At 41.0% G+C, this 21,186-nt stretch overlaps 1 protein-coding gene across 5 annotated transcripts in view; it reads right to left on the bottom strand.

Moving 5' to 3' along the window:
* Positions 1-1,522: 1,522 nt before the first annotated feature.
* Positions 1,523-21,186, bottom strand: part of neo1a (neogenin 1a) — a 145,135-nt gene continuing 125,471 nt past the window's right edge. For 2 of the 5 annotated variants that reach the window (XM_041037599.1, XM_041037625.1), the window contains exons 14-28: positions 20,020-20,130; positions 19,695-19,889; positions 18,466-18,561; positions 14,288-14,520; positions 10,998-11,136; positions 9,995-10,102; positions 9,455-9,649; positions 7,813-7,881; positions 7,412-7,550; positions 6,971-7,215; positions 6,272-6,364; positions 5,639-5,809; positions 4,856-5,143; positions 4,530-4,666; positions 1,523-3,798 (exon numbers count right to left, since the gene is read on the bottom strand). In XM_041037599.1, the coding sequence (XP_040893533.1) occupies positions 3,712-3,798; positions 4,530-4,666; positions 4,856-5,143; positions 5,639-5,809; positions 6,272-6,364; positions 6,971-7,215; positions 7,412-7,550; positions 7,813-7,881; positions 9,455-9,649; positions 9,995-10,102; positions 10,998-11,136; positions 14,288-14,520; positions 18,466-18,561; positions 19,695-19,889; positions 20,020-20,130 (2,306 nt within the window). In that variant the 3' untranslated portion in view covers positions 1,523-3,711. Of the gene's footprint in view, positions 3,997-4,529; positions 4,667-4,855; positions 5,144-5,638; positions 5,810-6,271; positions 6,365-6,970; positions 7,216-7,411; positions 7,551-7,812; positions 7,882-9,454; positions 9,650-9,994; positions 10,103-10,997; positions 11,137-14,287; positions 14,521-18,465; positions 18,562-19,694; positions 19,890-20,019; positions 20,131-21,186 lie in introns of all 5 variants that reach the window. The other 3 variants (XM_041037635.1, XM_041037608.1, XM_041037616.1) reach the window with 3 other exon arrangements.

Here is a 21,186-nt window from a genome sequence, read left to right as displayed (position 1 = left end):
AGGGGAGGAAGCTGAGCGCAAACGGCTGCAGCGACACCTGCTGGTCACTGGGCAACACGACAGACCAGTTCATCAGGTACAATACGCCAGGGGACGAGGTTAGGGTGGTGGTAAGGGGTGGCTCAGCCCCCCGCCCTCCTTGGTAGGTGGTTCTCTGAACTTCCAGCACTTATAGAACAGCAAATTAAGGGTCACACTTAAACTTAGCGATGAGGAATAAGACTTTTTAGAAGTCAGATTCCAGTAAAATCCAAAGCTTTACAAAACAGAGAAAACACAGTGTGTCTGGTTCTGCGACAAAATGTTTATGCTATTAACTAAGAAATTTCTTTCGTTTACTGACCTTATCTTCATTTACAGATGGAGTCAGTTTTCCCTGCAACCTACCTGAAGTGACGTGGACAGGTGGAAGATCTACAAAAGCTTTGCTCGCATTTCATCTGGATCATTTACTGATTTACGTTGTGCTTGATGTTTGCTTGGGGAAAGGCTCAAGAGAGCCCATCGACTGCTGCACATAGATTTTATATGCAGGAGTTCCAGTTGTTGACAGCAAGATTAATCAGCAACAGGGAAGCCAAAATGCTGGTGAGACTGGATGAGGATAAAACCCTAATATACAGTACTTTAGTGAGGTGAAGAGTCTGACGTGATTTTGCACAATAACCTGCAAATTTTTTTAAACAGATATAAAATCACACATGACAGAAGTGTAGATAGTGACTCCACTTAATTTGATTTTTTTTTCAGCTATTCCGGATTTAAAAAAAACAAAAAAACAGTTCACATCAAAACAGTTCCATCAGCCACTCTGGCAGAAAGCCCCTTTTCATCCAGGTTCACGTGACTCTGATCAGAAAACCAGAGCTAGAAATCTGATCAATTAATGATTAAGAAAACACCTTCATGCTAAAATACATATAACCCCATGAAGAGGAAAGTCAGTGACACTGTAACACACTGTGACTGTAATTATTATTATGAAATAGGCTTTGAATAAATTGTGAGTGTAGAAATAATGGCTCATTAATTGAATAGACTTTATCTGAAACACAGCGTCTGTGTACAAAAGAGGCTTTAATTCTTTAGCTATGTGAAGCTGAAAAGCTGTAAACATGAAGGGAAACTGAGTGTTTTAAACCAAACCTCCAGAAGCAATCCTTAAATTAAGGGCTTGACTAATGATTATTTTCATTATTGAATAATCTTTCAATATGTTCTCAATCAGTCAATTAAGTGTTTGATTTATAAAAATCTATGAAACTGTTCAAAATGAACATACTAACATGTCAGAGGGTGTAATCAGTTCGTGATTAATATCTCATTAAAAGTGTTGATTAGTTTTCTGTTGATTAAACATTTCAGCTCTACTTGACTAATAATCATAGGAGTTACTATTCAGCAAGGTAACTGTGTAGTACAAACTGTAAACTTTGGATTGTGTTGTACCGGTAACAACCTATTTCTGTTCAGTGACCTGATGGAGATCCTGGTTATGTTTGATGAAAAGAAGACGAGCAGAAACATTTACTTTGTTAGTATTCATAATAGTTTGTATACACAATGTATAGGAGCACCAATAAAAAAACATCTTTTTTTCCAAACCTTTTTTCAACATTTTTTAAAAAGCCACAGATTTTTTTTTCTACAGAAAGCAAAGAAAGCTCTGTACATGAACAAGCAACAACAGAATTCCTCATCATGAGCTGCAAAGTAAACAACTCGGCTGCTCAAATTCATATCATCTCTGAAGCAAAAAAAAAAATAAACATAAAAAACAAGACCAGCTGCCTGCTGCTTACCTAGGACACTACGTTACACAAACAGCTTTTGATATTTAAAACACAAGATATGTAAGAAATGTACTTTTCAAAAATTGTGAAAAAGTGCAATACAGGTTCAACTGTTTACAACTCAATAGATTATTTCCCAAATGGAGTCCGGTCCTTTTTCTCCCCCCTTTGTTTTCAATCTTTTTTTTTTTCCCAAAAAACTTGTTCCTTGTTTGTATCCATAGTTAAAATCTCTTACAGTTATATTGACATTCATGACGATGTACATTTATGAGAAACATGGTATTCACAAAAGTAGAGCAAATTACTATGATTGCAAATGACAAATTTCTTTGGGTAAGAGGGTAATGAAAAACTAGTTTCTTAGATGAACTTTTTTTTCCTTTTTACATCGGATTTGTGTATAGAACAAGCTTCTTTTTTTTTCTTCATACAAAAACTACCATGTAAAAAAAAATCTGGGAGTCCCATTCAAAAGGCCAACATCTTTGCATCTTATAAGATTTGGAAAAGAACCAGGGCGTGGCATTTGATGAAGTACAGCAGGAAAAAACAGCAAACACACTCCGCTGTGGGGAAAATGCACACGTGGTTCAGCAGTACAGATGTCTGAAACCAAATATTGGTTTGGAAATGACACACATTCGATCGAACATCTCGTATAAAAGATAACTTGTCTGTTGCAGGTGACTGATTGATTGAGCGGGTGCCATGTGAGGTTTTTTTTATTTAAGTTTTTTTTTTTTTTTTTAATACGAGGGGTGGGGGGGTCAGCGCCCTGAGTCCTAGGTACCCCAGACCTGTGAGGAGATACTGTCAAGTCCCACAGAACGATACAGAAACTGCCACGGCAGCAAGTGACACCGAGTGACATCTGTGGAGGGCCGAGTCGTCTCGACCATCCAACATACAAACACGTTGGTAAGGCTTTTAAAACGGAGCTCCCACAACAAACAAAAGACTGAAAAAGAAGACATTTTAAGGTACAAAGGGGGCAAAACAATGCCAGAGAAGAATGTACTGTAGAAACACATCAGGCTTCTCTCTCCTGTTGATATGAAAACTGAGCTTCAGGACTCATTTGTAATCCCACTTTCATCCCAAATAATAATAATGAAACAATGGGAAACATTAAAAGAATGAGGCAGTTTAAAAAAAAACCAAAAAAAACAACATATGTACATGTTTATAAGGATATGTGTGTAAAAAAAAAAAAAAATACAATAACATAGAAAATGATAAAAAGTCATGGCACAATATATGACACAAGGGGGTAAAAAAAAAAAAACATGACCATGTTTATGAATAATGTAGGCTTGTAAAGGGAGGCTGATATCCAATGTTCACTTCACTGAAACTGCCCAATAGATACACAAAATGCACAAAGAAAACACTAATCAAACAAACACTGTGTGTAGACTGCGCCGCATGAGCACCAACATCAAAACCAGCATATTTTTGGACTTTCTCCTATTGACTTGACATTGATTCAACCGCTGTCTCATCTTGAGTGAGCGTTCGCCACAAAATCCTACCGTTCGCATTTTTGCTGAGGAAAAAATTCACAATCTTCCGGTTGAAAGCGACCAATGTTTTAAAGTTCATTGTCTCTGAGAATGGTTCTTCATAAAAAGATGAAGCGTCTCACTTTTCTTCCCTCCCATGGCAATCTCCTTCCTGAGACTGAGCAAGGTAAGCCGAAAAAAGTTCCTAAGTTTCAGTCTGGAGTTTTTTTTTTCTCTGCAGGGGGATGTGAGAGTTTTCTTGGGCACAAGAAGCCATTTTGTGTCCACCAGCCTCTGGCTCCCAAGGTTTATGTTTGGGTGTGTTAGTTTGACTTTAGAGTGTGTGTCTTTCTGTATGTACGTGTGGATGACAGAGAAAGTGTGTCTGTGTGTGTGCAGGTGTGTGTGCATGCTCATGGCGCTGTGGTAATGGCGTTCAGGTCCTTCATCAGGCCCTCGAGGTGGGCCATCTCCTCGGTCAGCTCGTCGGGCTCGTAGCTCTGAGGAAGAGGAACAGGGTTACTGCGAGGGGCGGGGGAGGGGCAGGGAGGGAGGGAGGCAAGCACCTGGAAGGAGGGAAGGGAAGAAAAAAGAGGAGAGGAAAGGAGAGGAGGAGAGGGTCAGTCAGGGATCTTTCGCAGAGGACAAGGGGAGTTGAATGGGTGGGGTGATGCGAGCTGGGGGATGGGTCAATGGCACTGAAGCATCGTAAACGACAAAAACAAGAAGAGGCAGCAGACAAAAGCAAAACATTCAGAACCAAAGAGAAGCCAATGTCAACGTATGATCAACAGCCAATCAAGGATTAGAACATGGAGTAAAGTTTAAATGGTAAACAAATAAAATCATTCCAGTTATGGGTTTTGTTAAGATCGGTTATCAAAAATTAAAATGAATTGATCAAATGCAGCCAACAACAACACCACAAAAAAAAATAGTGAGATTGAAGTTGGAAAGAATAAAAAGAGAGAAAGAACAAACAGAAAATGTGGTTAAAACCAATGTGCAGTTGAAAGTAACTGTAGAATCCAGCCCCCCCCCCCCCACCCCCTAAAAAAAAACAACACCTGACATGGACTTGGAAGGAATGTGTGATTGGTATAATTCTAAAAAACAAGACTGAATAAATATTAAATATTCACAACTTAGTCCTGGCAAAAACAGACTGTGTTGCTGCAGCCAGTGAGTGTGTGTGTGTGTGTGTGTGGGGGTGGGTGGGTGCTGTACTCACGCTGTCTACATCTTCCAGCATCTTGCTGGTCTCTGGCACATCAGGGGCGTTGGGCACGGTGACTGCCATTGGTGTTCGTGTCCTTCCTAGTGTTCCAATGGAGGCTGTTTTTACAACGTGGGGGTGAGTGGGAGGCCCTGAACACACAAAAAACCAACAGTCAGTGAAGGCAACAAATACCTGCATCATGAGAAGAAAACGTGCTCCAGAACAGATATCGAATGGAGCTTGTGGTGGGTGTTTTGACAACAATCAACCCTTAGGATACAATGACCTGGATGAACGAGAACTTGCACAGACATATGTGTGAGTGTGTTTCTCCTCACCAGTCTGAGCGAGCAGGGGAGTGCTGGGCAGGGCAGGCGACTCGTATGATGGATGGCTGGTGGCAGGGATTGCTGGTACAGCAAAGCTCTTGAGTGGGTGGGCGTGGGCGTGCGGGTGGGCTGAGCGGTGTGGGGGCAGGTTGCTGGAGTAGCTGGGCTCCTCCTCTGTGGTGGTGGAGCCGTGGTAGCTGCCCTCAGGGTCGGCCAGGATCTCCGAGGGGCAAGAGGCCTGGGAGGAGGCGGTGGCTGGAGGAAGAGGTTCCGAACTGGGGGTGTTTCTCACTGACTCTGGAGAGGGCAAACAGGGGGTGGGGACAATGAGCAGAGGGGTTTTTGCATTTACAGGTCAGGGACTGCTAACCAGCTTCATAAAGCCTTTACACAGGTATAGTGCGAGAAGATCTTATGCAATGACTTTCTCCATCCCACATTTCTATCAATTAACACATTTAAATTAAAAATTGCATACTTAGTGTGGTAAATACTCAAAAAAAAAACCCAAGTATATATTAACTTCTATTTATACTTAACTACAAAATGATGCAAGCATTGATCAAAAGAAGAGTAGAGGAGTAGAGGAGAACATAAAAAATAATTTCAGAAGGCAGGGAGGTCAGTGAAGAGGGGTTAGTAACACTCTGGAAAACTAAAATATGAATGTAACAAGGTGGCAGCTGCATGTGGATGAATGAGCAAAGGACGAGTCAATGAATGAGTATGACCAGGTCTGACTTCCCTGTCCTGCTCTGTTCTTCCGCTGTCCAGCAGGTGGCAGTGTCTCACCTGTAGAGTCCACCCTGTCTAGATGGGAGATGGGGGTGGCGCAGGCGTGCGGGCGTTGGTGCCCGCTGCCCTGGTGGTAGAGGTAGCTTCGTGTCGGCGACGCCAGGCTGCCCATGTGATAATGGTGGTGATGGTTATCAAGGGAATGGATGGGGTGAGCACTAATCACAGCTGTGAATGGAAATGGACATGGATACACACACACACACACACACACACACAAACAGGATGAGATGTTTAACCGGCTGTAATAATGATGAAGGATGTGGAAGTGTTGCTGGTGAGATACACACACATGCAGTTTCTGTAATAAAAACACTTGGATTCGTCTGTCACCAAATTCAGGAAGGAAGAAATTCAGAAAAACAAACAGTAAAAACAAACATTTTATGGGAAGCATGAAATGGACTTGTTCCCTTGACTAGACACAAAAATAGCATAAGATTTATCTGGAAATTTGGTAAAGTATCTCTGTTTATGTGAAGAGTTTCCAAACTGACTGCTCACTGTCTGTGGAACTCTGACAAGCTCACATTTATCAGAGCATGTGGACCCTCATACTCTTCTTCTCTCTCACTCTCTCTCGCTCTCACTCACACATACACACACACCCACACACACACACACACTTACGCTGAGGCGGCTGTGCGTCAAAAGGCATCATCATTTTAGGCCTCATCCCTCGTCGGCCTGCTAGTGTAGACATGCTGTCCTCTGATTCGTGGCCTAAAAAGGTACGATGAAAACCAGCCAATCAGACAGACCTGCCACTCTACTATTTTTTTTTTGTGAATGATCCATCTGTAGACCTCAGGATCCTAAATCAATTTGATATCATTGGGTTTTGCATTTTCTAAATGCCAGTTTCATACTCAGCATTGTTTTTGCTGTGATCTAATTGTATTGAGCAGATTTACTGTACTTGCAGAAAGTTGTAGTAATGGCAGTGTGTTCTTGCAACACTGCACTCATGTCAAGTAATGGGCATTATGCATGAAAAGCATGAAATGTTTTGCATGATAATCACAGAAAAAAAACAACAAGAAAGACAAGTGTTGACTTGTGAAACAAAAACACCATCCAAAATTCTCCAGGACTCCTCCAGTCATGCTCCTGGGAGAAAACCTGAGGGTATTAGCACATTTCCTGCCTAAAAAACCAACTGTTTTCTCAGTCAAGCTCTTAAAATGTAGTTTTCTGTCTGACAGCCAAACTCAAGAAGTTTGCTCCGCATTATAATGCATGTGAGCTCTGGCAGCAAGGGTGACAATTCACTTTGATCTCTTTCCCATAACATCAAATATTAAGTCTTCCCCCTTGGGCAAGGCTGACCACGGTAGGAGTTGCGCCTCTGCTGCAGGTGTGGGTTGGTGTCCAGGCCACTGTCAGCTGGCGTGATGTCCTGAGAGGTGCGGGGGATGGGAGTTTCGGTCATGACTGGGTTGGGTTCTGGCGACTTGTCCATGGGTTTGAGTTCCAGCCTCTCATGGTGAATCCAAAGGTCAGGTGGCTTCAGGTCTTTGGAGTTTCCCTTGTATTTGTGGGAGCCGTTTGAGGACTTTGAGGCGGCCCGCTTCCTGCAGAGGAGAACACAGAGGAAATGGTGAAAGACTGACCTCATTTATAAAGAGAAAGTGACAAAATGGCTACAGTACATGGAAAATACAGACATAAGAGGGAGTTCAGCTGTGGATTAGTAAAAACATAAGATATATTTTTGAGAGAGAAACAAGAAGTGGACAATAAAGGCAGAGATATGACTGAGCGTCTTACTTTTTTTGGTGGGACGTGGTGCGCCGTGTGCACAGGAAGGCCCCCACCACCACCACGATGATGGTGAAGGCTCCCACTGAGATGATGATGACTATGACCAGGATGTGATTTTCACTGTTGCTTCCCACCCCTGATTTATCTCGAGAGGAGAAAGATTGGATTAGTTTTGATACACGTGCAAATACCTCCTTAAAGACACTGGGGAGTTACTAACAGGAGGACATGCCATGCTACAATATTGAACCAAAAATCAGTTCAAACTGCAGATTTCAAAATGCACTGGCAGAGAAAAGGGCTGTAAATTTCATCTAAATTTCATCAAGTCCATCTTTTTTAAAGTCCACTGATAGCATGATGGCTAACCAGGACAGTTAATGGAGGTTGGTGAAGAAAAATCTTACCAACTGAAGTTCCAGAGTCGTGCGGATGTTGGTTGCCTGGAGGTCCCGGCTTCGGCGGAAGATTTGAGGCTGATTCAAAAAGGAAAAAATATGTTCTACTGAAACTGTCACTGAAAGTGTTTTTATGGCCTCTTCTACTCTCACATTTATGCCTCTGTCAAACCTTCACGAAAGACATTATAATCTGAAAATTGCTATAAAACACAAACTGATTTTGCCAGTCATGCAGCCTGAGTTTTCATCAGCCCAGAAGATGGAAATCTTTAGAGAGAGAGAGATACACGAGATGCAGAGCCAGCAGTGAAAGATAAAGTGTGGAGGGGGAGTTTACCTTGGTCATTAGCCATTTTGTCAGAGGACTCAGCTTAACAGGCCAAAGGACAGCAGGGAGGGAGAGACAATAAAAAGCAAAAAACAGGTTAGCTGAAAAGAGCAGCGAGGGAGACAGAAATAAAGCGAGAGATGGGGATTGTGAGGAGGAAGAGAGGGGCAAAACTAGAAGAATGAGAAATAGTGAGAAAACCAAACAGCAAGAGTGTGCCTCAGACACAGCCAAGCTGATATTAAGAGCAAAGCATCTAAACAAAAATCCTGAAATATTTTATTAAACATCCCATGGGTAAAGATTTCCTTAAAGGGATGCAGCCTAATCAAAATGTTTGGTGAAAAACTAAATCAGGTGTAGACAGCATCGCCAAACTGAACCTAAAATGGCGTTTATTTTATTTGCTTCCATTGTCCAGCGTCTTTGAGCACCCGGAAAAGCGCTATACAAATTTGATGTATTATTATTATTATTATTATTATTTTTACTTTAAAAAGTGGGCACAAATTTGCTGACTAGACTTTGCAGTAATTTGGTCATCCCAAACCAATAAACACGGTTGGGAAACATCGCTGCCTCAGCTCTCAAGAAATTTTCTCACAGCAACTTCATCAGGAGAATTTGCCTCGAGTGTTAATTAGAGAATGTATTTAAGTCTGGACTGGCACATCATATGATTTGTTGAGAGTTTAGGGAAAAAAATCCTTGGAGAGCAGCGTTTTTATTGTTAGACATCATCAATTTGGGATTTTGATTTGTGACCTGATGTAATAACATCATGTGTCATGGAAGATTTGAACTATGCAAACCTTTCACCAGATCATAACTGGTGCAATATGAGGACCTTTGTTGTGCCAGTGAAAGTCAAATTTTTAAGTATCATTGACTGATGTCTGGACACTTGAGGGCTGAATAACTTCAGAAGTAACAAACCCAAAGCCCTGACATATGAGACTAATGAGACTGTTACGGGATGTATAATGTGTTAGCTAACGGCTGCTTATTTACACATCCACCAGACAGAGAGCATCATTAGCAGTTGTTTGAAGTTGTGTACATGGCTCCCGAAAAATCCAAAAAATCCAATACCGATTCTCCTTTTTGAGCTTGTCAGAGAGCTTCAGAGAACTATTACAAAAAATATTTGGCTCTCTAGCTGCTAGATGTTTGACTTTCTTCACCAACTAGTTTCTAACTTTATGAAAAATACAAAATCAAACATAAAATAAGATATTTTAATACTTTCTTTTAACATGAACTGGCGGGAGGGAGGACGCCATTTCCTATCTTGGGCTCAGGCCCATCACGGAAACTTACTCTTTGGAGTGCGGAAATTTACGGCCTCAGACATGGGGCCCATGCCCTTTGAGTTTCGGGCCTGGATCTTGAAATAGTAGGTGGTGTCCAGAGTCAGCTCCTGGATCTGGTGAGTCAGGCGGTTGCCCACCACTGGTTCAATAACCCAATCGTGGACTTCAGCATTTACATCTGTACTGTAGTAGATAATGTAGCCTACAACAAGGAAGGGGGAAAAAGAGATACACATTCTTTAAAATTCAGTGGATTTAATGCTGTGTAAAATAAGATCAACCACAATGTTCCTCTGCTATTTGACTTTATTCTTCCAGGGCAAAATGGAGATGGAGGTTCCTCTGTGACCACCACAGCATAAAAAGTCTGGAAGGAAAATACATTTTCTTTGGACGATTTACATGTGTTATCATTTTGTTCAGCTCTGCCTAAATGTGATTTTCATTAGCCAGAGTTTAGTGGGGAGCTGTCACAAACAGGTCTACATTAAAAAAAGAAAGCAAGCCAGAAATCTTAAAATTTTACAGTCCGGAATTTGAGACTCACCAGTGATCTTTCCATTGGCCTCAGAGGGCGGCTGCCAGTTCACAATTATGGTGCGAGGTTTGTTCTCTTTGCTCACCACAGTCACGTCTTTCGGAGAAGAGCTGGGAACTGTAGAGGGGATTGAGACGGGACATTTGTTGTGTTGATGAGGAGGTCAGATAAAGGGTCAAGGTGGCACACATTTTGTATAGTTTTAAATTCAACAACATGGTGGACTCACTGCTAACTTTTACACAAAGATATCAGTAAACTGTGTGTCTGTGCGTTCCCACTGCACTCAGAAGGGATCTATAGTTTGTTTCTTTCAAGTATCAGTATTTCTATACAAATATATGTGTGCGTGTGTGTATGTTTTTATGACCTTGTAGATACCATCTGTGTGAACACTTGAAACAAACCTCTGGCTGGGCTTTAAATGAAAACTGGCTGTTCGCCTCGCTTTTATGAAAACAACAAAAACTTCTGCTTCACTCCAAGTGCATTAAATCTCAATCTAATAATGCACACATAGAAGTGGTTTCAAAGAAAATTAGTTTTTGTTTTTAATGTCAGATTTATTGTGAAGCATCTTTATAGTTTTAGTATCCATTAGGTAACACAGCACTTGCAGAGCACCGTATATTTTCATTACAGAATGGCCAATGGCTTTTAAAAGGACTTGATACTGCTATGGTGACAGTGCTATGGGTAATTTTAACCCTGATACAATCAATTTATGCAATTTTTATTCAGCTGACTCAGGGGAGACAGTAATTATTTGTTGTCATCTCTCTGATAATGTGCAAAGCAAAAATTGTGCCCCACCCCAGGATTAAGAGAAATGGAATAGTGAAGCAATAGTGAAGAAATTTGGGCTGTAGAAAACGAAATATTACTCCCAGCCAGCGAGGGACTCGTTACACTGGACGTGCTTTTGGTTTATGTCCTTGTGATTATGTACATTTAGTGTGTTTCTGCACAGTTATTTGTGTGTCGGTTTGTGTTTGTGTGTGTGAGATCCTACTGGTCTCAAATGTTGTGCCCTGTGCAGTCATGCTCCACGTGCTGGTGCGGCGGCCCTTGGTCACCATGACGGAGAACTCGTACAGTGTGTTGGGCTTCAGACCCGTCACCATGTAATTCAGGCTGGTGGTGTTGGCCATCTGTGGAGAAACAGGCAAACATATGAAGACACGCACACACACACAACAAACAATGAACAAGAACTCAAATTCACGGACAATGATTTTTTGTTATGAGAAAAATGAGAAATATTTTACCATTTTTAACACACAAATAGTTGTTTTTATTATTGATTAGTCTTCTGATTGTTTTAGTCTATAAAATGTGAAGAATGCCAATCATAATGTCTTCAGATTTTTTTGTTTTCTCTGACTAACACTCCAAAACCTTAATATATTAAATTTACTTTGAGATAAGAGAGAAAAGGAGCAAATCTTTGTAGGTGAGAAGCTAGAACAGGTGTGACACTTTTTCCTGAAAAATAATTTAAACGATTATCCCATTATTACGATTGATTGTTGCCATTTATTTTTCTCTCAATCAATTGATGGTTTTAGCTCTGAAGATATAATTACCAGACTGAATGTTTTGCAGATACATGTTTAGGATACATTACACACACTGACCACTGAGTGGAACCAGAACCATTTGCATTTTGTGATGTGCTTTATCATGTCTGGTCTGAAATACAGAGCCACACAGAGAGAAGTGTGGCCATTACAAGTAAGCTGTAAAACAAATTACCAACATGGACATCTCACTGATTACACAAAATACAACACAGTAGGAGTACACTTCACAATTGACGGAAATTAAAACCTCTAAATTAAAGTCTACAAATTTAAAATCTTGAGTTATGTATATTGATCTCCACTGGGAGAAGGAGAAAGATTTAGCTGCTGCGGGTCGTGGCAGCAGTGAGCCAGGTCCACCAGTCTCTAACGGGTCCAGTCTATAATGTTGTAATGTGTGCTATGAGAAAAGCGCAGCTCTTCAGTGGGGCTGTCAAACAGAGGGCAGTAGGATGGGAAAAGAAAACACTGTGTTCTTTAAAAACATGCTGCCAGAGCAGCTGTCTCTTCAATAATGTACAAGCTTGCCTGGCTAAGAGAAGAGAGGACACGAAGAAGAGCAGCATTAAGGCGAAGGCTTTACTACTGGTTACACTGGTCACGACAGCTATGCTAGCACATATACACCAAGATGTATAAGATGTATAAGATGTCCACACTCCACAGTTTAAAAAAAAAGACCTCTCTAACAGACTTGTTAATATATTGGATTTCGTGAATGTGACAGAAACATAATGAGCCAGTGGAGTTCTTTAATTACTGGCACAGTGTGAGAATCAAACCAGTTTAAGTCTCCACTCATGGAAGCAGGCTGATCTGTAAACCATGCAAGTCGTGATGTGGTGGATTTTGTTTCTGTTTGTGAATTTGTTAAATAACATCAGAAGAACCTTCCTGTATTCCTGCATTTCATTTTGCCATGATTAACGATTAATGAATCATACATCTCTTTAGACACCTGCCATAAAATGGCAGGTAGAAGTGTGTGTGTGTGTGTGTGTGTGTGTGTGTGTGTCAAGGCCAGCGACTGACATTGAGCTGAGTGTGTATCGTCATCTGTGCGTGTGTTTGTGTGCGTGTTGTCTGAGTTGGCTGAATGGAGACTGCCTTTATCTGAGCTCTATTCAGTCACAGGTTTGCACATGCAACCACGAAAACACACACACACGCACGCACGCACACCTCCACATCTGTATGACACTGATCAAGGTAAATTAACGTAATATTCCAGTGTTGCACTTGATCATGTCACTGCCCATGAACTCTAGGAAGTGAGCTTGTTTACAACTTAATACCTGCTCAACAGAAATTAATTGACTACTAATCAGTTTTATCACCAATTCATTAATCAATGAAAAATTAGCTTATTTCATTTTCTCTGATTTAAGGAGTTTGCTTGGAATTTTTTTTACATAAATCACCTGTCGGTCAGACAAAACAAGCAATTTGAAGAAAACAATTAATCAGTTAATGAAAAATATTAAATACTGATTAAAGCTATATTCCTCAAGGTTTTCATGAAATCCAACTCCATCACGGTCTGCATATTCTCTGTAGAATTCAGTCAATGTATTTACATTCAGCGATTCAGTTCACAGGAACTGATGCATTCACATAATCTTATGTTACTGTTTCCATTGTTTTTTTTTTACATCAGCCTCACTGTTTACTGTTCACTCTCCTATTGCCGTATCAGACCCGTGTAAAGGTAACATTTCCTACTGTTGCTAGTGTTCAACTGGCAAAACATGGAGTGGCGTTTACTGTGAGGCAGCCACAGGAAGCGTGATGTGTTCGTCACTGTGATTTGCACTGACCGCAATTGCTCATCAAAAATGTATCCACAAAACAAAACTTTTTTTGGTTGCGACTGCTCAAAACAACATGACTTTGTTTGGCTGCACAGTAAACACATACACCAGCTGCTCCTCTGTTGTATTTCTAACAGCTGCTTGATGAGTCTGCTGTACTACTACAGCTCTATTACCACCATTAACCATGGGTGTCGCCAAATTAACCAGGATGTAAATCTTAAAGATTACAACTTTAACAGATAATGGAAATACAACTGTAGAGTCATCAAAAGGCTTTAGCATAATTCAGTATAATGATGCCTTTATAGTTTAATTAAAACAATAAACCTACAGTTATAGACAGAGATGAGCTGACTCATCCAATTTCTGAGCTGTGCCCTCAGACAACCCAACTACAAATGCAAAGTCTGTTTATATCCTGTTAAATGACTGAAAGAGAACTTGTTCGTATAAATACTGCTGACTTGAACCGTGATCTGTCACTAATTCAACCTAAAATAGTGTTGGAGAGATCTAATGGTTAACTAACTTGGATGAAATTAAATTATTGTTTAGTTATTAATACCAGCATTATTCTGCCACTGTGGTCGGAAGCTGCCGTGGGAATATTTTAATATACATCCGCACATGACATTGCTTCTTATTTTCAGCACATCAATACATCTCTCTGTAAGTGTCGGCCTGAAAACATGCACAAAATCCCACGGCACTGAAATATACAGAAATCGTACTGTATTAAACAAAGGAACAGTACCAAAGCTTGATCAGAATGAAATGATTTAGATTCACTTAACTGAATTACACTCAGTTGCAAACATGTTAGTTGTCATCCTCAGATAACTGAGAACAACATGATAAAAAGTCGAGAATTCAACAAATACACGCGTCAAACAAGAACCTCTTACCTTCACTTTAGTGTTGGCAGGGATGTTGGTCTTCCATCGCACTGTGTAGTAGCGGTTATCTGTGATCTTTTGGTTCTTGGGTAGTGAGTTGTCAGCCCAGGTCACCTTGATGGTGTCGTGGCTCAGCACGGAGGCTTGAACACCCACAGGTGGCATCATGGGGGAGGGGTCTGGTACTGGGGTGTATGGAGCATGGAAGAGTTCGTACAGGTCAACATCGGGGTCTATGGGGTCTGCACGTCAGGCAGTAAACCCACATGCATGCACACAAATTAAAATGACCATAATTAAAACATAAAGAGAAGCGTGGCGGTGGTGGATCAGACAGTGAAGTCAAAACAGGATGCAGGGAGGGAGGAAAGGGAGAAAATAAGGTTAATGAGTTAAAATGAAGGACAACAATGAGGGAAAAAGATAACGGGTGTGCGACAAGGATGGGAGTGGGAAGGGTGAAGAGAAAGAGAGAGAATATTCTATTAGAAAAACAGACACTGACCTCTACAATAAGATGAGTCTACAGACTTGGTTGCTACATAGAAGCTACTGTACAGTATGTGGAGTTCTATCAATAGCTAATGTAGCACTACGAAAAGAGAGAGAGAGAGGAGGAGATACTCTATTCATAAGAAAAGATGGGAGAACTAGAGTGAAAGCAGATATCCACAATCCTACAATCCTCCTAAAACACTGACCCCAATCTTTTCACACAGTGGCGACACTGAAATGTTTACATCACAGACCTTTTCACAACATTTTAATGCAAAGTGGATAAAGAGAAGGACACTGAATGCAGTGGAACAATTCTCCTCTACGCAGGGTAACACTGACAAGGCGCATCATGTCCTTGAAAACTGTAGAAAGAATATTGAGGCTTTAAGTCTCATAGCCTGCAGCCAGAGAAGAGAAAAGGGTCACAGACAAATTGAGGTTGGATGCGTGTGTGCAGAGTCCTGCTTCTGTTCCGAGGTTCCGAGGTAGAGCTTGGTCTTTCCCACTTTTCACAGATTGACTATTTGAAGAAGCACCAGATAATGATTAATGTAAATTAATCCTACAACAGTATGATCATTAAAATCCTTTAACAGAGATGTAAAACTAATAATCCAGTTTGCTTTGGATGTTGTGCACTGTGTGCTGCTATGCTGCATGTTCTAATTAGGACCACACAGTGTAGCATAATGGCGTCTTGTATGTTATCATTACTAGCATTAATCTTTATTCTTATTTAGGTTGACTATGTAACATCTGAGGAAAACAACATTAGCCTTTTGCCTAACTCACTTTCTTTTTAATAATGTGAACTGTCCCTGTTAAATGAACCAATAAATAAATAAGACAGGCTCACATTAAGACACATATAGTGTTAAGCTCTCGCACCCTGATCGCAGTCATATCAAACCTCAATACAGTTAAAACCTTATATGTTGGTATGTGGTATTTATTATTAGAATATAGAATATATTATAGAATATTTTCTAGAAAAAATAGGTAAAATAATCTCATGAAAATGTCTGTTTATAAACATTACTGTTTTGTGACATTTCTTGCAATGCTACAAAAAAAAACCCCTCAAAGAGACAGTAAAGGGAAAGCTACCTCAGCATAAACAGAATAATAATCTCTGATGGTTGTCAAATTTCTATCATCTCACTGCATGTGTACATAACCATATCCATTTATTCAGCGAGTACTGAATTGCTGTACTGAATTCAATTACTGGTATTCACCTTTAAGGGCCCCATACAAAGCTCAGTCCAGCACTTGAATATGATAAATGCTATTTAATATGTTGTGGAATGCCAACCTGTTGCTTAATTATCTCTTTTCATAAGAGGGGATGAATGTGTATGTGCTTGCACTAAGAACACTTGAGTGTATTTGTGTGTAAGGTGTCTGCCGATTACACCTCATAAAGCCCACTGAGTATATGAGTGTGTGTGTGTGTCTATGAAAGGGGAACAGGGGCTCCAGCAAACAGCTTCTGGGCAGCATACTGAAGGATAAACACTTCATGATGGCCTCATGGCTGCCGGTTTCACTGCTCCTGATTCTGTCCTCAGTTTAGATGTGATGGAATAAAAAGCTTTGGTCAGTCACCCGCGATGACACTCCTCCTCGACCACTTGTTGGTCCTCTTCTCTCCTCTCCGCCTCGCTCCATTTGACACCTCTTTGTGCAGAGCTGCCCTCATTATATTCCCAAGACTGAGTCAGAGTGTGTGTGTGTGTGTGTGTTTATGTGCATGATGGAGATCCAAGCATTTGTGTGGTTGTGGAGAGGCACTGAGGTTTTTGGAGTGGCATACAAGCTGCATTTCTTTCCCCAGCTTGGAAGAACACCGTCTCCAGTATTTACAAGAAGAAAACACGGCAGCAAAGAGGCTGACTTTACTTGGGTAAAATCCTTCATTTCCTCATTTTTCAGTTAAGACATCATACTCCTTTAGCACATTCAACCTAGCACTCTCTCAACCTAAGTTCACCAAGTTTTCCCTCAGTTTTTTTTTTCAAAAGTAAAAGTACTATGTAGGTCAGCTTGTCTTTTAAATCCAGACTTGAACAAACTGGCAGGAAAGGAACACGCCCCCGAGGACTCAGCAGCAGACGATGGTGGTGGGTTTTGGTTCTGCTTTGAGAGGAAACGTTTGGATCTGACGAATGGTTGCCAAAGCCACCACAGGGGGTCTGCGTGTGTGCAGCATTTGTGTGTGTGTGTGTGAGGATGTGAGGGAGAGAGAGCTTCACAGAGAAATGGGTACAGTATGACAGTGCACGGGCGCGTGCGTGCACTTAGACTGCCACCCCCCCTCGAAGCATGTTGACGTGATTCATGTCATCCAGCATCCCACCCCTCTCTAGCTTGACGGTGCAATAGTGCTGCAGCAGAGAGAAACCGGAGTGATCAAGGCTGAGTGGGGAGGCGGGAGGCTGGATGGGAACGGAGGTAGGTGCAGCCCACATTCTGGGACACCCCGGGGAGCATGGGCTGGTTGTCTTCTGACACTGTCACATAAACTGTGTGATAAACTGTGTGAACATGCCGTCTAACTGGCAGTGTTTCACGACTTAAGATCATTTGTCAAGCTTGCTGGATTGGGACTTAAGTTCTACGTCTAATTGTTAGCAGGCTTGTGATCTGAGGCTTAAAGAAATATGGATTGTGTGGGTGGCAGCCAAGCTGGATTGTCCATATTCTCTTGACAAATGCAGCACAGCTGTTTTATTCTATTGCACAGAGATGGCAAAGATATCCGTATCCCAGAGCCTGACTAAAACAAATTTTTTGAGGCCAATACTGATATTAAAAAAATCAAGTACAAATATAATTTGGACCTCAATGGACAACAACTGTGTACAAATGACTGAACTGGGATCATCAGACAGAAGACGAATCCATGTCACTAAATTGCTTCTATTACTATGTAAGTGCTGTGCCTTCTTTTTTTGTCTTTTATGGACCATGGTCTCATAATGTGTCTTATATGTCCATTGGACTCTGCTTCGAGGTACAAAAAATATTCCTTTGCCTGATGAAGAACCTGGAGGATTTAAATGCTGCTTGTTCCATCTAATAAAGTTCAGCAGCTATGATCTAGCATAAAGATTCTCTCTGCTTTTCCTCTATTGAATCTGCGATACTGCATCTGGCCTAAATATAGCATTGGATATAGCACCACCCTTCTGCATCCAGTATATTCTGCCATAATATGTCTGGCCATACTTTCTATTTAGGATATCTGTTCCATTAACATACGAGGAGGTTGTCCTCCTAATCTAGTATCGGAATAACTGGAAATCTCAGGCAAAATTTAAAAAGAGGCTCGAAGAAAAAGTAAATAAGAGCAGTGAGACATTATCCCTTTTGTAATTTGAAGTCCAGACACAGTCTGCCTGATAATGATCTCAGGTTAGAGCGAGCAGAGAAAAATGTAAGTCTAAGTCTCTTTCTAGCTGACTGAAAACAACTATACAATGTGAGTATTGCATATCCAATAATACTGCATGTATTTTCTGCTGTGCATGAATTAATGGGATTTAAGTTCTTTCCATAAATGGACAATATAAATGAAACTAGTGAATTCTTCCTTTGCAGTGTTTCTAAATGTAAGAGAGACACTAGATTTCCAGGTAAGCAGGGAACAGATTTCTGTGTAGATTTAGAGTTTTCATATCCCGTACCTGACTGTGGTCTGGTGATGGCGCTCTCATATACTGGAATCCCCTCACCCACATTATTGAAGGCCTTCAGTGTGATCACGTAGTACGAGCTGGGGTCTGTGAGATAAAGAGGCAGAGAGAGGTAAAGACAGGGAGCAGTTAAAGAGATTGGAAGAGCACGATAAATTGATGCAGCCATCTAATCAAGCCAAAAACTCTCGAGACTCTCGACTCATAATTGTAATATTAACCAGAGTGAGTATTTGAATACAATCATCTCTCCTACTGTGATTGTAATGAAGGCTTCAATTATGCATATACAGATATTTTTGCAACAATTCTTCCACCAAATCTCTCCATTTCCTAAGATCATCTTTTTTCAACTCGTAATCCACTTCCAGACCCCTTCCTGAGGCTTTGATTTCTGGTGCATTATTGATGGCGATTAACAGCCTTAATAAAAACCAACGACAGAGTACGACCTATGTAATGGACACAGAAGGACAAAATGTATTTTCCCACAGAAGAAAGACTGTGTTCGTGTGCCTTGCTTTTCACCGCTGCTTATTAGTGAAATAAGCTGCTTTCTTGAGTTACATTAAGAAACGGTTTCATCTGCCTCCTCCAACCTAATGATGTTAATACCGAACACAATTTGTGTCAGTTTCTCAAGGGATGTAGAGGATGCAGAGGATTTTTAGTGAAGTAAAACTTTCTGCTGATGTTAACTTTGGTCTGATGACAGCAAGTGCAAAAATCACCAAAACAAATTTGTTTCACTGAAATATTATGACCTTACTGTGACCCCCATTAGGCCAATCTGTGGTAATTAGAGGCTCAGGCTCGTGGTGGAGAAGATTTCATTAACTCTCTAAATACTCACTATGATGTATAGATAAATCACTTCATAGTGTTTGTATGTGTGCATATGTTTGATCAGAAGTAATTAAAATGTTTTAGAGTTGTATAATAGTTTGATTAGACGAGTGTATAAAGTGCCAAGACAAATCACATTTATATTTTTTAGTAAGACAACTACTGTAAACTTTTAAATGCAGACAAGATGCATGAGTCCCACAGGCCATATTGATATCTGACTAGTGGTATTTGACAGATCACCTCAGATCCTCCAATGTAATTATGTAGGTGATGAAAAGACACAAAAAAAATCAATATTTCAGTAAAAACAGAACCGAAGCCATCCAAGCAGAGCGAAACAAAATAAATTAACAACAGAGATTTGTTCTTACCAAGGTTCTCAATAGTGTAGTAACGCTGCTTGTAGTCCACTTTGATGGTCTGAGCATGGGGACTGCCGATGCCATAGCTGATGGTGTAACCGCGCACCACAATGTCCTGGTTCTCTGGCGGCGTCCAGCTCACCACGATGCTGTTGATCAGTGGCCGGACGTGGAGAGAACTGGGCTGGTCTGGTACACGTGATTCTGGTGAGGGAAATTCAGGAAAAAGACTAATTGTTCATATTGCAATTAAAAACACCGGAAACAGAATCTCAAAACCAGCTGAATGGTTCTGGTTTATTCTGTATAATCTTAGTAGAGTAGGTGTTTTTACCATCGAGGTCGCTCTCGAATGTCTCCGCCGCGGTCCAGTCAGTGGCCGGTCCCGTGCCGTTCACCGTTATGGCCGACACCCGGAAAGAGTACTCTGTTCCACGCTCCAGACCTGGACAGGCAACACAAAAGCAGGTCAGAGACAGAGCTGTGGCTGTAATGAATCTCAAGCAGCAATAAAAACTCTTTCATTGTAACCTCACACTCTTTCCCAGGCCTGATTTGATTTTACAATTTACTGGTGCTCTACACTTGGCTGGTCAATTGGGGTTTCGAGTCGCAGACACAATAAATATTTTGAAAGCACAAATATTTTAAATAGATGCCCGATACCTCTCTGCACAATTTAAGGAGAAAATCTATAAGTCTGCCTTGGGAAGGATCAAGTGAAGGTTTCTGTGGTGCAATTAACTTTCTTTTCCACTCGATATCATGGAAGAGAGATTTATTTTTCACCTTCAGTAAAAATTTATTTGCCATTAAGAAGAGTTGTGCAATAGTAGTTAGCACAAGAAGTGTAACACCAAAGGGCTAAAAAGAGCAGGAAAAAAAACTTTTGGAGTATGGATTCGTTCATATTTTAAAGCTATGGCTCCTTCAGAAAGAGCCGTCTCTCTGCTGGGTGCCAGCTTTGGTATTCAGAAAAAAGGGGGAACGCCTGCTGACAAATGATGTGTTGCTGTATTAATTTGCTGTAAAATTTTTCATCATCGTCATATTGTCCCATTTGCACGCTGCATGCTAATCCTGTAGTCTTTTCTCTCTGTATCCACTATTCTGGGCCACCCTTGGGGGTAGCTTCTGAAGCCTGCCTAACCATCCGTGCCTCCAAGGCTACAACATCTCCTTCTAAATGCTTCTGAACCAACAAACATCCCACTGTTTCACCCCCCAGAATGTGCTCAAGAATCAACTTTTAAGTGTATATTCTCTTTGATGCGGCACACAGCGTGAGGCCGGGCCACTTGAAAGTTGCTGAGACAACATCTAATATTAATCACCATTGCTGTGTGTCTCTGGTGATTCGGTGCATATTCTGGTGGTAGCAGCGGGTAATGTTAGGGTACAGTAAGGCATGTAACTCCACCTCAGAGTACTTAGACGAAAATCCGATTTTGACTGAATCAACAGACCTACAGTTAGATTCGACTCAAAAAAATAACTCAGA

This window comes from Toxotes jaculatrix, chromosome 1 (assembly GCF_017976425.1).
Source record: "Toxotes jaculatrix isolate fToxJac2 chromosome 1, fToxJac2.pri, whole genome shotgun sequence".
NCBI lineage: Eukaryota > Metazoa > Chordata > Actinopteri > Toxotidae > Toxotes > Toxotes jaculatrix.
The sequence above is the reverse complement of the archived record's forward strand: the minus strand, read 5'-3'. Positions and strand labels throughout refer to the sequence as shown.